We start from the raw sequence: 15,772 nt of genomic DNA, 5'->3' as shown, positions 1-15,772 counted from the left end.
TTAAAAAACAAATGACATGTAATGCGAATTAAAGGTCGCCGCATGTCTCAAATCATTTCGCTTTATAAAGTAATTCACTTTCCTTAAAGAAAAAATTGAAGAATTTTAGGGAGAATTCGAACCCACGACCCTCCGGTTGCGAGCCTGGCACGCTAGATACTGGCTAGGTCACGCAAAACACGCACGGGAAATGAGAAAGCGATGGGAACGTGGCCCGAAAACGCTATCCCGTTTTTTTTCTTTTTTTATTGTACCTAAATTTTCGTTTATATAAAATTCGCGCCTTCCTAAAGGAAGTGTTACAAAGCAGAAAGAAAGCAATTATTAAAATTTTAATCCTTTCGAGCGCATCGTGGGCAGAGTCGCGGACTCCCTTGACGACCTCATAATTCCGATCATATCTTTCCAGCGACGCCAAGTGTCTCTGGAATGATGATAATATAAGTACGATGATGAAACACGGTACGATAAAATGACTTTCACCGTATTCCGAATCCAAGAGTTCATTGTACAAAGGGAAGCAAACGGCGTCTCAGGTACCATCCGGATTACACGTACCGGAGTCGACGGACGACAAAGGGGACACGGGACAAACACGTATGTACACACGTCTCTATTGAGACATGTGTGTTTGTCTCTTGTCCCCTTGGTCGTCCGTCGTCTTCGGTTAGAACAGTGTCTAACGTTAACCAGCTCCTGTCTTGTTAACCTTGTCTTTAGCCATGCAGATGTTTTTTTGTTTCTTTTTGAATTCACGTTTATCTTTATGATGTAAAATTAATGCGCGCATTGCGGGTCGGATGCGGTTCGGATGTTTAGGGATGCAGTTCGGATGCGGATAGAAGGTCTGCGGATGCGGATCGAATGCAGATGGTCAAACTCATATCCCAGTTCTGAACTAGTTCAGACCCAGTTTCTCAAAGTCTTGCACCGGCTCCGGAGTCAGTTCAGCGTCCGTGCAGAAGCAGACGGCGATAGCAGACGACACTCCTCGTCCGTCTCTGCTCGCAATGCCACTTTTCGCAGCTCTTGCTCAAATGTCTGCGATGTTTGACAATAACATTGATACGGACGTTGCATTTCCTCTCATATATGATAATAACGTACCCGCGGTGGACGCGGAATTGAGATCACAAGGAATTTGATTGATTATGATATTCTGAAAGCGTTTTAGGCACCTGCTCGTACAGGTTTGGCTCCCTGTGGTAATGTGGATGCTGGGGCAAGTTGGTAATTCATGCTCTGATGGAACAACATTAACGACAAAGGTGAAGAAGTTGAAGATTTGAGGAAGAAGAAATATAGGACTGAGTTGTAAGTCAGCGCTGCGAGTCTGTCTCCTTTTGTGTGCATGTGAGTGTGACTGTTCATCCGCGCTGTTCCATCAAATCCCTGTGGTAAGTGTTGAAATAATGGCTCACGTAAATTGTTTCTTTTTGATGCTATGTGGGGATCCACAGTGTTGATATTTTTCCTTACCGACAAGGGAAAGGTATTGCATTTTTGATAGTCCCCGCCTTCCGTTGCTCTTGGATGCATACTGACGATTCCGATACATTTCAGAGGTCTGGGATTTAGCACATTGGGCCTCCTATGCCCCGTAGCTGAGCATAATACTGCATGCTTTGTCCGCTGGTATATCTGGACGCCCACTAACGGGCCTGGGAAAAACGACGCCGAGAATCGGCATTGGCTTGGTAGTTCCATGCAGGTCTTTCTTGAGAATCAGCATAAACGCTTCAGCTTGACGCCAAAGTTACGGTCGATAACTGTATTGGCCAAAACACTAGCGTCAAGCATCCAGCTTCGAGGTGACCACTGTCGATCGCGCCCTACCGCCAGTGACTCCCAATGCAAAATCACCCTGATGCCGCGAACCCATCGTCAAAATGCGAAACACGAACGCCCATGGAAACGAGAGGAACTGAACGGCCGTTAGAAATGCAGACAAAAACACATTTCGTGCAGAAAACGTTTTTAATACACGCGGATAAAGAATATTCACAGAAAAGATTCCGTTATTATACTTTAAAACTAAGGAAACACGAATGGTGTCACCAAACCGCGACTAATTAAATGTCGCATACAACGTGGCGTGGAGAAACAAGCGCCAACAGATGCAGACGACAACCTGCGCTTCCGCTCGGAAAGCTGATCACAGCGCCAGTCCTAGCGCGGCGGCTGCACTGGTTCTGCGCCGCCGCTGCACGACTCCTGCACTCCTCTGAACTCGGACAGAACTAGGTCAGAATTTTCTGGCCGAATCGAACAGACCTAATAATTCGCTGTATGTGGGTTCGTTCTAAACGGGTTTCACTGTGTGCATCACTAACCATGGTTGTGCTGCTTTGGTCGATGGCAGTTGTTGGGCCCATGCAGCTTCCATTACTTGTGACCTGGAGGACAGACAATTTACAGCACAAATGTCATGTCATGCTAATGCAAGACGGAAGTTACAATGATGTTACGAGGTGAAGTATTGGGCTACTCCACTCGGCGCAACTGGCCAGGGTGGTTGCATTGCATTTTCTATTCGTCAAACTCGGGGGCCAGAATTATGAATGCCTGGAATATGTATTCACTAACCATGGTTGGACTGCTTTGGTGGATGGGTGGGCTTTCGCTCGTGCAGCTTTCATTACTTGTGACCTGGAGGGCAGTCAATTGACAACAGGAATGTCACGTCACGGTAGCACAAGACAAAAATAATATGAATGACTAAATTATGGTGAAATATAAGTTGTGCCCTTCTGAAACAATATCAAATCAGCAATGAGCAAAACAATCAATTATGCGAGCAAGTTTACAGGACACGGGAATAAACTAAACAATTTGCTGCTCTAACTTGCAGCTAGCATGCACTTCAAGAGTGTCACTGAATCCTCACCCCTCAACAACTATTTAAAAGGCATGGAGCACATCCAGACTGCAAAGTAGTGCAGCGAATAAATTGTCTACTTCATTCCCGCGTCCTATAAACTTTTGCTGTTCATAGCACGCGCCAAATTTGATTATCTAAAGGTTGTGTGCCACATTCATTTTTCGACACTGCGTGGGACGGTGCACTTCGCATGTAGCACAAAAACTATGACTGTGGTATACAGCCAGCCACCAACCAAATGAGGCTGATGCAAGTGCTGATGACATTCGCCGCATCAATACTGTAACCCAGTGGCGTCGCAAGGAGGGGAGGGGGAGGGAAGGGGGGGGGGGGGGGGGGACGGCGGCGCTGGGCGCTGCGCCCCGGGTGCAGCGGTCGGGGGTAGAGCAATTGGTGTGTGTGTGTGCTTCGGGGTTGGCTTCGGGTGCCACTGAGCCTAGTGACGCCACTGCTGTGACCGCCTTATTTTTCGCATGCTCCATATTTCGCGATTTCGGTCAAAGCTGTCAGTTTCGAAGCAATTCGCGGGTTCTCATTTTTGCGACGCGGTGGGATTTTAATAAAGATATTGCACTGTGTTTCTATTTTACGGGAATTGTTCGCGGGATCTATTTTTCTCGAATTGCAGGCGATTTGCGAAACTTGTGTCCTCGCGAAAATGAAATCGTTTACAGTATATAGAACTTACCGTGCTTCGTTGCCGCTGTGGTGTGGGCACCTTGTGCAAGGAAAGTGAGGGTATAGCGTCTTTCCTCAGACGCGGGAACTTCATGTTTTTACCCAGACTCCGGCTGACGTGAACGTGCTGCTCAAAGTCTTCTGGTCGGAAATGCAACGAACAAATCCTGACACCGCTGTCCACAGCTCTACGCAAGACGACGGCGCGCAACCAAATGCTGCGCATTGCTGCATCGGTCGGCAGTTTATGCAAACTAACGTCGCCCGATCGACCGCACGTCTTTAGCCGACCTTTCGCGCAACCTACTACTCCACATAAACGCGGCATAATTGGTGAGACACCAGTTCGCAAAGCGAACACGAGACGACGCACGAAACCAAAACCAAAAGTCCGCCGCCCCCGGCGCTCGTACCTTTTTTTTTTTTTTGTCTTTGTTTATGGTTGTTTGATGCTTGTTACGCGCCCGAGGTAGCAGTGCGGGATGCGTTCAACCAGTGACAAACGGAGGGATCGCTTCAGATTATGCTTTTATGGACGGTATGAAACCTATTAATGCCCAACTACAACTTCAAAAAAGTACACAACGTTCAAATGAACTTTTTTCATCACATCACACCACCGAAATCGAAACCAAGAGCGCGTCTATCGTTTGAACCAATCGCCAGACGAGGTGCCCGTTGTCGTCACGCTTCGACGGCGCACTTTAGTTCACCTTTCTGCCGCCGCCTCGGTGGGGTCTCAGGCGTCGTTCCCGGCGCGATTATTACCGCGCCTGTTTGCTTGATTGGTGCGGCACCCAAACTTCTGTTCGGGCTAGAACTTGGTCAACAGCATCTGGGACGTGCCTGACATCCATTTCAATCGTCGAATAAAACTTCAAAACTGCCTTCATGGTCCCTTTAAGGCCGGCAATCTCGATGGCGATGAATGCGCGTTACATAGCACTGTCAAAGCTGGCCGTTAGCTAGCGCTCAGGAGCCACGGACTTAACTATGACCGGCTGCGAATACCGCCTGTAAGTTCGTGACTGCGTGCCCTCGAGTGCTCGTCTTTTTGTGTACAGTATATGCGGCAGTTCTTGAGAGTCGGCAACTATATCAACATTCAATTCAGAGAGAAGCCCAAAGTAGGTTCGTCAACCTTCGCTTTCTGGAACGGAAAAGAGAGTCGGGCGGCCGATGACGTCGCCATGACGTCGCGCTCAGGCGTCGCGGGAGAGGGAAGCGAGGGTCAAGTCCGACTCGCGAGGGGGCGGGGACGAGGTCAAGGCTCCGTTCGCGGTTACCGATGCTCGTTCGAGGTCGCCATTCGGAATGGTATCAGTAGGCCGATCCAGCTGCGCGTCTGCCGCAGTTGCTGCCGCTGCGGGGAGTCGGCCCCGGCGCGCCGCCAACACAACCGAAAAAGTGCGCGGCCCGCGTAGTCTAATTTCCGAGAGCTCGCTACCCGCCTCCGAGAGTCGGAGCAATACCGCCTACGGGAGACAAGGCCTGCGGATGACGTCATCGTTAGTGGATCCCACCCAAGACGCGCTGAAGCTTGACGAGAACATTCGAAAAGGAATGTTTAGACTTAACTCGTTTAGGGACATCTCGGTGCTGAAGAAATTAACTGAGAAGTAACGACAAAAGTAACGTCGTTACTCTCGTTGTAACTTCAGAAAACGTTATAGAATCACAATTACGAGTTAAACTAACAAAAAGATGTCGCGCGTTACAGTTAAACGTTGCCAAAAAAGTAATGCATTACAGTAACCGGTTACTAGTAACTCTTTAGTACCCAAGACTGCCGAGGTCTTGGTCGGCCTCTTCGGCCTTTGCGAATGCGGTACAGGCGCTCGGTGGTGCGGAAAATCCCCTCTCGCAAGGGCCACTGGCCCCGAGTAGGCAGAAAACGACAACAATTTGAAAGATCGTGCACCCCGTTTTAGGAGCTATGTGCGCGTTTGGACGAGACCTCTTGTGTGCGCGGTGGGGGCAATCCGTGGCGGTGTGCGCACACCACAGCTCGGAGCCTGTGTGGAGCGAACGCCCGTGCTGCCAAAGTCGGGAACCCCGGACCCCGCCTCTGCCTCCTTCGACCTAGAGGAGCGCCGTGCCGGCGTGCAGTCGTGTATCACTACTGCAGGATGGCCAAATTATGTGGAGACACACCTGAGGCATGTGTCTAAGCACCTTTGCTTCGTACACGCAGACAGTTTTTAAATGACTAATGTGACGTCATACAAGGAAGGCCTCAGACAGTGTCTGCAGGCTGTCTGCTATATGCTGTATGTGTATTCGCAGTGTGACCGCGACGGCTGTAAAGCCCCAGGCTAGTAGTAACTGCGCTGACTAAAAGCTTAAAGGGGCAAGGAAACGCAATGACGTGAGCGCGAGCTTTCTACCGCTCGCTTCAAAGTCTGCCCGCAAGAAGCGCAATGCGTACCGCGCTCGTGACGTCAATTGTTCTCGCACGCCCAAGGGTACTGTAGTTGCGAGCCTTGCCGCTTGGTGGTGTCAACGCGTGACAATCTCGTTTAGTAGTAATATCCGAGGACTGTACTCCCTATGGCATATGCATAGCTAGCCCGTAACATCATTTGCGGCCATGCCGGTATTTTACACGCCACGACCGTTCCCTTGACCTTGTTAGTTTAACATCGCAGAAGGAGTGGCTTGAGGAAACCAGAGAGTAGGGAAAACCGCCAGTACCAAGCAATGGCGTATGGTTGGCCTGACAGAGGTCCCCGCATCCTCAGATCAAGCTCCGAACTAACGTCTGCAAAGAACGGCGATCTCGATGGTGTGCAATGCACGTCGCAGAAGCACTGTGGAACTGAGACTGGAGCCAATCCCGAAATCACAAGAGCTCGAGGTCGCTGCTTTAAAGCGTTGGTCCGCAGAACGATTGAGCGCTCGCCCTGGAAATGCATGTCTCAAAACCAGGAGCGCGGGCTTGCTCGCGCTTGTAGCTTTGGCCGCAGTCTAGGCTTATGAGCGTTCTCCGTCATATCTCATTCATGACTAAGTAACTCCACGAGAGAGCCATGTTGCCGTGAAACATTGCTGCTTCTTAGGAACTCATGACGTGCCGACATTCCAACGGAACTTCACAGACCGCCACCAGATGCAATTTTGAAATCTGTTCATTCTTTATAAAGTTAGTTTTCTTGCATCCTCTGTCTGCATCCTAGAAACACTAGTCTAGGCTATGTCTTTCTTTGCGGCCGGCACAACATGGACCACATCTAAACAAAGAAATAAAAGTGCAAACGATTCGTCTCCGTACCCCTTTAAACCATGTGGCATGCATATCTCAAAGGCAGACCGACGTCTTACGCTGTCTAAACACGAACGTCTAATTTTCTTCGCTCTTTTGTTTTCCTCCTTGAGCGAGTCCTGGCACGAGGCTCTCGGAAGACCGAGAATGTGGACTGTTTACAAATGAGCGAACTGCAACGTAACTAAAACGGAACAAAACGAAGAAGTTCCGCGATGACCAATTGCTCGGGTCTGCGGACGCGCCGCCAGGTCTGTCTCCGCGGTCCTTGTCCCTGATTCTTCCGGTGCGGGCAGCTTCCCGAGGAGCTCTCGGTGGGCGGCTAAACGGTCTTCAAGAAGCCCACGCGGCCCTGTATAAAGACGCTGGAGGTCGCCGGACCGCTCCGAGACAACCACCTTGCGCGCCGGCTGACCAGGTGAGATATGCGCGAGGCTCAAATTGCGTCCAACTCAAAAACATATTTAATAACTTGATTCACAAGGTGCGATTTTGTTTGCAATTTCGCAGCTGCGACGTTGAGGACTACAGCTTTCAGTTCGCTCTTTTTTTTCCCCTCGAGCGACGTCGCAATTGCAATATCGCGAGTAAAATCGCATCTTGTAAGTCGACCGTTATTGTATCATAAACGCCTAGGGTGTATCTGGTGTGACGTCAGTGTGCATGCATCTTTTCAATAGATCTGCAACGTCCATTAGCTACTCCACGAGATCAAGTTGTTTAGGGCGCTGGAGAGTTGACTGGCATGAAACCGTGGGGTTTTCCTTGTTCCACGATTTGGAAACATATATGGTTTTATATTGGAGTGTCATTGATCCATTGTTCATTATCACCAAGTCAGGCTCAAACGTAGGTTGTTAGAGTTTGTTTTTTCTTTTTCAGAACCCTTGCTTAGGGATTATGGCCCGGACACTGTGGATGGCCTTCTTGTGCCTGGTCGCGATGACAAGTGCAACCAAGCCGAGCCAAGGCTCTTCCGGCACTGCAGTTTCCAACTACGTCGCTCAGGTAATCATCCGTCTATTATCACTCCGAGTGTTTTTATTGTTCTGTCTGAGGACGTCGTCACATAGCGACGAATCGTGGTAGCCGTGGTTGGCAACAGCCGAGAAGAGTCAGTAAATTCTCGGATATTTCGGCAAGCTTTTTCCGTAACACAAATGTTTGTGAAGCATATTGTTTGTTTGTTATTTTTTTTTCATCGGCCCCTGTCTAAGTTTTTCATTCTTAATAAATGAAATTAAAAAAAAAAAAGACGACTATCGTTTCGAAGTTTGCACACTTCCTCATAAGCGTATGTTCTAAGTAAAATCGACGTATCTATCTTGCAAAGAGGTAGATATAGCGCTTGGAATCAGTGAAAACAAGAATATCGCTGAAGCAAAACTGCACTTGTGCACATATTCAAGAAGGTGAATGGTGAGCCGACTTAGGCGGACACTGAAAGAAAATCCGTTCCTACACCTGACGGGAACAACGTAAATGTTCGCGACCCGACCACTTTTCTCCAATATCATTATTAGCGGGGTGTGTTGATTGTTAATTAGTAACAGGACATCATTGCAAAGGAAAAGGACCATAATGACAGCGAAGCATTGTGTCGTGCACATGTTGTCGTCATTGTCGTCACGGCCTTTGTCGTTGTTATCTTTGGCGTTGTCTTTGTTTGCTCTAATGATTGAACGTGAGAGGCGAAACGCCTGTGCTTAGACATTGCCTGCGCATAACCAGGAAAAGACTGTCATCGCCCGTATCTGCGGGCGAGTAGAGTTTCGCTTCGTTAATCGAAGATGACGGAGGGTTGACTGACTAGAGTTTTATGGTGCGAGAGCTGCTAGGGTCAAAAAGCGCCATGTTCATGATTTATTGCGAGAGAAAGGGTTAAGGAGTAAAAAGAGGTGTAGTATGTGGTATTGTAATAAGACTATGACCATTAGCCTATGGCCCAGTGCCGCGCATAGATAAAAAATTATAATTATAGTTTTTTTGGTGCAATAACAACCCGTGGTCACACGTTACGAAAATAATCCCTGGGGAAGGGGAACAAGGGGGACGAAGGACAAACACAAATCTCCAAACACAGCTAGGGACTGGTGCGCGACCGAAACAATCCGTCTGGTCCGGTTATCGCACCCGGGACCTCTCCATTTCCAGTGGAGCGCTCTACCGACTGAGCTAACCAGTGGTGAGACCTCAGTAGAGCAAGCAGGTTGTATCAGCTGCCACCAGTCTAACACCAACAAGGGTGAAAGGCTTGCATTTTAAGGTTAAGATTATAATGCAATTAAATGCAAATGTGCAAGCGAGCTGGACAAAAATGACGGAAATAATCCCTGGGGAAGCTTTGTTTTCTGCAAGGTTCCTGCATTTTTTAAGTTTGGTTCTTGGTGTTTTTACAAACTGAAAGTCTCCACTGGCCAGTTACATGCGGTTGGTTGGCGCGAACTAAATGCCGTGGAAGCTGACTCCAGCTTGCACCTTTGCATTTAATTGCATTATAGCCACACATTATTTCATATTATGTCAAAGGGGAAGGAGGATGGAGGCGGTGCACGTGTTCCCTGAGGCGGCGCTCTACACATCATACAGAAGGCACTGCGTCCTCTGCCGACATAGTGACGTACGTATCTGCGGACGTGCCCTCAAGCATGCTCGAAGCACTTTTACTTCAAGGTCAGACATACGTATGATGTGTCTGTAGACAGTTTGTGTGTGGCCAATGTGGCCGTCATTCAAGGAAGCGTCTCAGACAGTGTCTACAGACTATCTTTTCTATGATGCATCAGCAGGGTGACCGCGGCTTGAAACCACAGTCGCGTCTGCGAGCAGACTGCGCCTGGTGAGATTCATGAGCTGTGAGCACGGTGACTCTGGGAATTCAACCAGATGTCATCCGCTCTTTCAGGACTGGAGTGTCCCGTACGAGCCGATCCCGTCGGCGGTTGTCCGCCAGGGCACCTCGGCCTTCGTGCGGGTGGCCCTGGCCAAGGTCACGGGACTGCTGGCGGCCGTGGGCGCGGGCTTCCTGCTCTACAACGGGCTGCTGGCAAGCCAGGGAGAGCGGCCGCTGTCGCGCTTCCCGGGGCCCCTGTACCAGGCCGGCTGGGACGAGCGCTGGCCGGGCCTGGTCCTCAAGAGGCGCCAAGGCAGCTCCTCCAACGGGTGAGCGTGCCATTGTTCTTTTTTTTTTTTTTTTTTTTAAGGATGCGACAGCAGTTTTATTAGAACGACTAATCTCACCGTTGCGGTGTGTATAAGATCAAGACTGGTGACAGCTGTTAACATCCGTTTGTTCTACTGACGGCTAGCTCCTGGTTAGCTTAGTTGATGCTCCTCTAGTCTTAGAGAGGTCCGGGGATCGATTTGTAGAGCAGGAAGAGTTCTTCAGCGGCCACCGGTCGTGTATACAGGGTGCGAGCTGCAGCCAATTTCTTCTTGCGACGACAGTATCTGCCCCTGTAATTGCCACCTAAGCTCCCGCAGATATGGCGATTTACACGTCGAGGCATTTAGGGCGCGCGCATGGGAAAAAAAAAAGCGTCTGAGAGATGCACCGTCTGATCACAAATGAAGAGAGGGCTCTGTAATAGTGCTCACTTATTTTACGCCACGTTTTCTGCCACGAATTTACTATTGGAAGATTTCTTTCCGTACCGCGATGCTGCCCTCTTAATTATGGTTCATGATTGAGGTCGCTGGTAAATTGATGGTAAGCTCATTTAGTTTAATGAGTGACTGCGCCAACAACTCTGTGTGCACGTTTGCTCTTATGATAATCGCACGTGACAGAACATGTAACGTTTTGAAAACTCATATGCAGTGGAACGACGCCAAATTATACCTTTATGGCCTTTATAACTTCTGCGCCATGGAACTTTGATCGTCACTATTATTACCGCAACGCCGACTCTTCGATGGTCAGTATCAACGCACTATTCAAACATCTGTCCGTCACTGAAGGTTTTAATCGTGATGAACGTACTGGTCTTTTCAAGGAAACATGTAAACACGAGGCATTCCTCTAGCGTTGTCAAAAGCCGGGCAACGTAGTTAGTGGTTTCTAGCTTGTGCGCGCGCAGTGATTCACAGACGCTTGCCCTGCAACAGTCCTGGAGCGAGCGCCGGGACCGGCGGTGGCAATGTGCAGCGGTTGCTCCGCACGCTGGCCGCCGTCAACTATCCGGAGCAGTTGTTCCAAGTGCTGCGCGTGCACGACCAGACATGCAAGCAGAGGGTCGTCTGCGAAGTCCACCAGTTCCTAGCCTCAAAGGGTTCCGCAGGATTCTTGCTAACCCTGCTCAGGTAAGAGCGCCACATGTAGTGATACGTTTTGTTGGTGAGCGAGGGTTGCACTGTCGTCATTCTCCTCCCGGCTGTAACCTGCAGCATCTGAGGTGAAGAGTTCAGGGGAAGATTCTCCCACCCCTTTCCACTTTAGCAGAGCGAAGGGTAGGGAGAAGCTCACCCCCTCTCCAGCGTTCGCTCTGCTAAACTGGAAAGCGGTGGGAGAGTTTCCTCTCAATTCTTAACCTGTTACCGACTGGAAGTCGTAGAAAGTGTTCCTCCCCCCTCTCAATCAAAAGTTGGGGTCAAAAAGCGCCGAAGAGCATGAGAAGAACGGGGCGCTTATTTATGTTCATTCGCAGACTAAACTAAAAAAAAAAAAAAAAAAACGAATTTTAAACGTGTTTGCCCAAGCACGAAGCAGCCAACGATGCATCTCTCTGGCTGTTTTAATAAAGTTAAATAAAAGAAAGATGAAGCATGCCGCGTTTTTTTTTTTTTATTTAATTTAATTTTCAGACGCACGACGTCTGAAAATTACGCGAGTGTTCTATCCGTCGGGGTGATTTCGTCTCGAGAAAATTATAAACTTTGAGTGCCTGTCAGTCTCTTCAATATTCTAAAAAAAAAAAAAAAAAAGGAAAGCAGTTAAGTGAGCTGCGTGGCAAAATTACTATAATTTATGTGTTTTGTTCAGTGCATGCTGTATTTTTGTTTTTCTGCCAAAGAAAAAAAAATCCTAACAAGTTTTGTCCAATATATTTCTGACAAAAAGTATATTTGTGAGTAGGTATATATATTATCATTCATTTAGTTTTTGCCGGTTGTTCACGTAACCGTTAAATATAAGGTAACTCGTCTACGATGTACAGCTTTGTCAACACTGTCGTAAATAAGAGCGATCGTTACCTATAGTGGAAGCTCCCAGCTCTCACCTCCAGGAGGCAACCACCTCTCGTTTGCTCTGCTAAAGGGCAAAAATAGGTGGGAGGAGCTTCCACTTTAGTCTTAATCTGTCTCCCACTACAAGGTATACTGCGTTCGTTCTCCACGCATGTGCGCACCCAGCCCACAGGTCCCCGGAATGTCCAAGTATCGAGGCGCCAGCGCGAAGGGACTGCGCAACGAGAACTGCGCCTTCGCCTTCCGAGGTTGCCCGGATTCTCTGGGACAGAGGCTGCTCAAGATCATCGGCCTGCGCTGAGCAACGAGGGCTGACTTGCTGGAACGCCGATCGGAGACCTCGGTCTCGAAGACTGGCTGCGCTCCATGTTCTGTGGGACATTTTCCGCAGCTGACCGCAAAGCCTGCTTGCATATCGCCATAGCCTCGTCTATACTCACAAAGCCAGACTGTTCGACGACAGAGCCATAGAGTGCCCGGTCGGAAATCTGGAGCGTGAGATCTGGTAGCACAGAGCATCAAAGAGCCATTTCTCGGGGAACCTGGACGTCAGCGCACAGATTTTGCAGCGGCGAGGACCAGAAACACACTTGTTCGCTCGGGAGAAGTGTGTTGCGGCATCTCGCCGCAGCGGGGCGCCAGTCACGTGGCTCTCCTCTCATCCGTTGTCTGCCGCTCCACCTTTTTCATTTCGGCGGCCGCTTCTCGTAGCGATTTGCCAGGCTTTGTGAGTATAGACCACGGTGGTATAGACCTTTTCTGCGAGTGCGCCGCCATCTTGAATTGACGTCACTTCCAGTATGCGCGAAAACATTGTTTTGCCTTTGCCACGCCACTAGAAGGCATTTAGGATATAAGCGTAACCGTCACACTTTCTCGTTGTGCCTCCCCTTTATTTTTTTACTATTTACAGGTTGAAACGTTGGATTATTTTTTTCGTCGCCCATACCGGATACGCCTATAGGTGGCTGGGCACGAGAGTACACAAAAAAAGGTCTATAAAGGAGGCTATGATATCGCTCGATAATAAAGAGTTAAGTAGATGGTTATGATTACTCCGATAACGATATCCGATACTCCGCTGCCGCCTTTGCGCATTCGTAGTATCGTTATCAGTGGTATCGGAGGTATCCGGAATGATTTATCTACAACTCCAATATTGCAGAAATTCGCGCAAAGCTGTGCGCAAAAGTGCCTTTTTCATGCTCAGCGAGCATAGGCTGCCAGGTTTCTGAAAATCTTGCTATTTGAAGTTGCAACATAACGTACACCATATGCATGTATGTATTTTTAGATGTGCACGTCGTTCTTCTAGATGTGCACGCCTTCTACGAAGCGGGTAATTCGAAAACCGTCTTCTGTTGCATTGATTGTAGTCAGTCTTTTTATTAGCAATAAATTTCAGATTAACGCAAATTTTTTTCTTTGCCTACGAACGACGCATCTCTCAAATGCCAAGGGACGCCCTTTGAAATAAATTGGGTCTAAGTATCAACGGGCTGCCAACATCGCTCACTGTCATATTCGAAAGCAGCTTTCTGGTTGTTCGAGCAGTTTGAAGCAGTGTGTCCTTTTGAGAAACACGTTCATTAGTCAACGATCGGTGACTCCCACGACTATGAAAAGTTGTCAACAAGGTGTATTTGACCTGTCTACAAGCGGGCAGAGTTTGTTACTTGATTACAATCGGATATTTAAAGCGAGCGGGCCCGTACGTTAATATCAGCCCAAGATCTTGGTCATGGTAGGTCTGAAAGGTATACCCTGACGTTTTGATGGCCCAGCGACCGGTAGACTGTCGCTGACCCCCCGTGCTGCGCAACGCCAGACTTGTCTCGATTAGTGATTCTGGAGGGCATTCCCTGTGATTACTTGGCTAAACTTGGCCTCGTCACATGTCCAAACGACGCTGGTCAGGCCATTCTTGACACCGACTTTACCGACGTACAAAGCCTACCAGACGTGGCTGACTGGCCGGACGAGGAACGTTCCTGACATGAACAGACCTTGCCTCTCAAATTATTCTTGCTTCTACGGTCCGTACCGGAAGCGCTCCGGAACTGGTCATTTAGAAGATGAGAGCCGATCAACGCGTTCGTCCGAAGGTGCTGCCGTTCCGTCGGCTCCGATGACGCACTGAGAGACCCGGAGCGAGCACGTCCTCCCCTGAGTCCCAAGAAGGCGCGTCCTCCTCCCCGTCGCCTCGGCCCAGCTAGAAGACAAGGCCTGCGCATGACGTCATCGTTAGTGGATTCCCGACCCAAGACACGCCGAAGCTGGAGCAGAGTGGCCGCAGAGCGGCAGACGCGTCCCCCTTGGCGTCGCCGCCTGCTGCGCGACGCGCTCGTTGTGAGACACCGCAAGACGCGCTGTTAGCGACACTGACGCGGACGTCGCTGCCCGGACCCACTGGTGATGACGTCTCGGGGGAAAGGCCTTCTAGTTGGTATTGGCCCACCGCGGTGCCTCCAAAACGGGACCTTAGGAGGCTGGCCGCCCGATCGGCGGGGGGCAGGCCGCAGCAGATCCGGGAAGCGATGGCGGCGCCCCGAGGGCGTCGCCATTAGCATAGCGCGTAACGGGACAGCCGGGGAAGCCCCCAGCTGTCGGGGTCAGGCGGGCGACGCTGCCGGCCGCCTCCCAATCCAGTTTGGCTGCGCGGCTTGCAAGGGCGACGCGCCACGAGTGTCGCAGGACCCGCACAAGGGCGGCTGCTCGCCGCTGCCATGCTTGCCCGACGGCTGTGCCCGGCCGCCGCCTCCCTGCTGGCTGCGGTCGCCGTCTCGGCCGCCGTCTGGACCCTCGTCGGCTCGGAACCGCTGCCCGGTGAGATAAGCACCCCACTCTCTCTCTCTCTTTCTGTATCGTCGTGTCATGATGTCCAGACCTTCAGTATTCGCAACTTTCAGCGATGGTGGTACCGTTAGAGTGCCTTCATACACACGCGCGCTTTTGCTTGAGTGGTGACATCTCAGCCATTTTTCCGCCCAATCGTTTTTTTATGCATTTTGAAGTGCGCGCAACCTGGTGTCATTCAGCTCGAGCGCGTAGCTTTGGCTAATGCATAGACGCCATTTTACCGCCCAAGTCACGCACCGAGTGCGCGAGAGCGTCACGCGCTGGCCCATTCAGGGCAACAATGGATGTCTTCACCCTCAGACAGACAGACATGTAGGCACTTTAGGTACCGTGTGAGAAGTGCGCTCCCTGGCGTCTGAATGTCGGCCTTAGAATGAAGGTGCTTGCTGGCACCTGGTTGACCTGGAAGTATATGTGGCTTTTATATTGCTCGTATTTCACCAAATTAGACTTACTTACGCCTCGCAAACCCAACGTTGTGCAGCTCTTCTGCGACGGTCATCCAGATAACAGCCATTTCAATAAGAACTAGGACGCCCCCTATAGACCGTGAAAACTACATGCACGTCTAGAGGGGACAGTGTCGTGCCCTAGACTTGCTTTTCTTTTTATACCCGGCATAGGAACAAACTATTCAACTGGATACGACGCAAAGTTCGAGGCAACATCGCGAAATGTACGTTTAAAGGTTGTTTAAATTTCGAGGAATGGAGCCTGAGATAGCAGCAAGAGCCTGAAAAAGGCTCCTCTCGGATGCGTCAAAGTGGCGGTCGTGACTCGCGCCACCTCCCTACACGTTTTCATGCTACCGTTGTCTACGCGTATGTTTTTCTTTAAAGACGACGACGCGATATTTTCGAGAAACGCGTGATGTACGTTTAAAAGCTCCTACTCTCTAGGCGTTC

General features: G+C 49.8%; 1 protein-coding gene across 1 annotated transcript in view; it reads left to right on the top strand.

The window, feature by feature from the left end:
• Positions 1–14,308: 14,308 nt before the first annotated feature.
• The window catches only part of LOC8030437, a 38,259-nt gene continuing 36,795 nt past the window's right edge, over positions 14,309–15,772 (top strand). The window contains exon 1 of the mRNA XM_042293847.1: positions 14,309–14,834. Coding sequence (XP_042149781.1) covers positions 14,735–14,834 — 100 coding nt within the window. The 5' untranslated portion in view covers positions 14,309–14,734. The remainder of the gene's footprint in view (positions 14,835–15,772) is intronic.

Source organism: Ixodes scapularis, unplaced genomic scaffold (assembly GCF_016920785.2).
Source record: "Ixodes scapularis isolate PalLabHiFi unplaced genomic scaffold, ASM1692078v2 PGA_scaffold5__190_contigs__length_132052651, whole genome shotgun sequence".
NCBI lineage: Eukaryota > Metazoa > Arthropoda > Arachnida > Ixodida > Ixodidae > Ixodes > Ixodes scapularis.
Note: the sequence above shows the minus strand (reverse complement) of the source record. Positions and strands in the feature narration are given on the sequence as shown.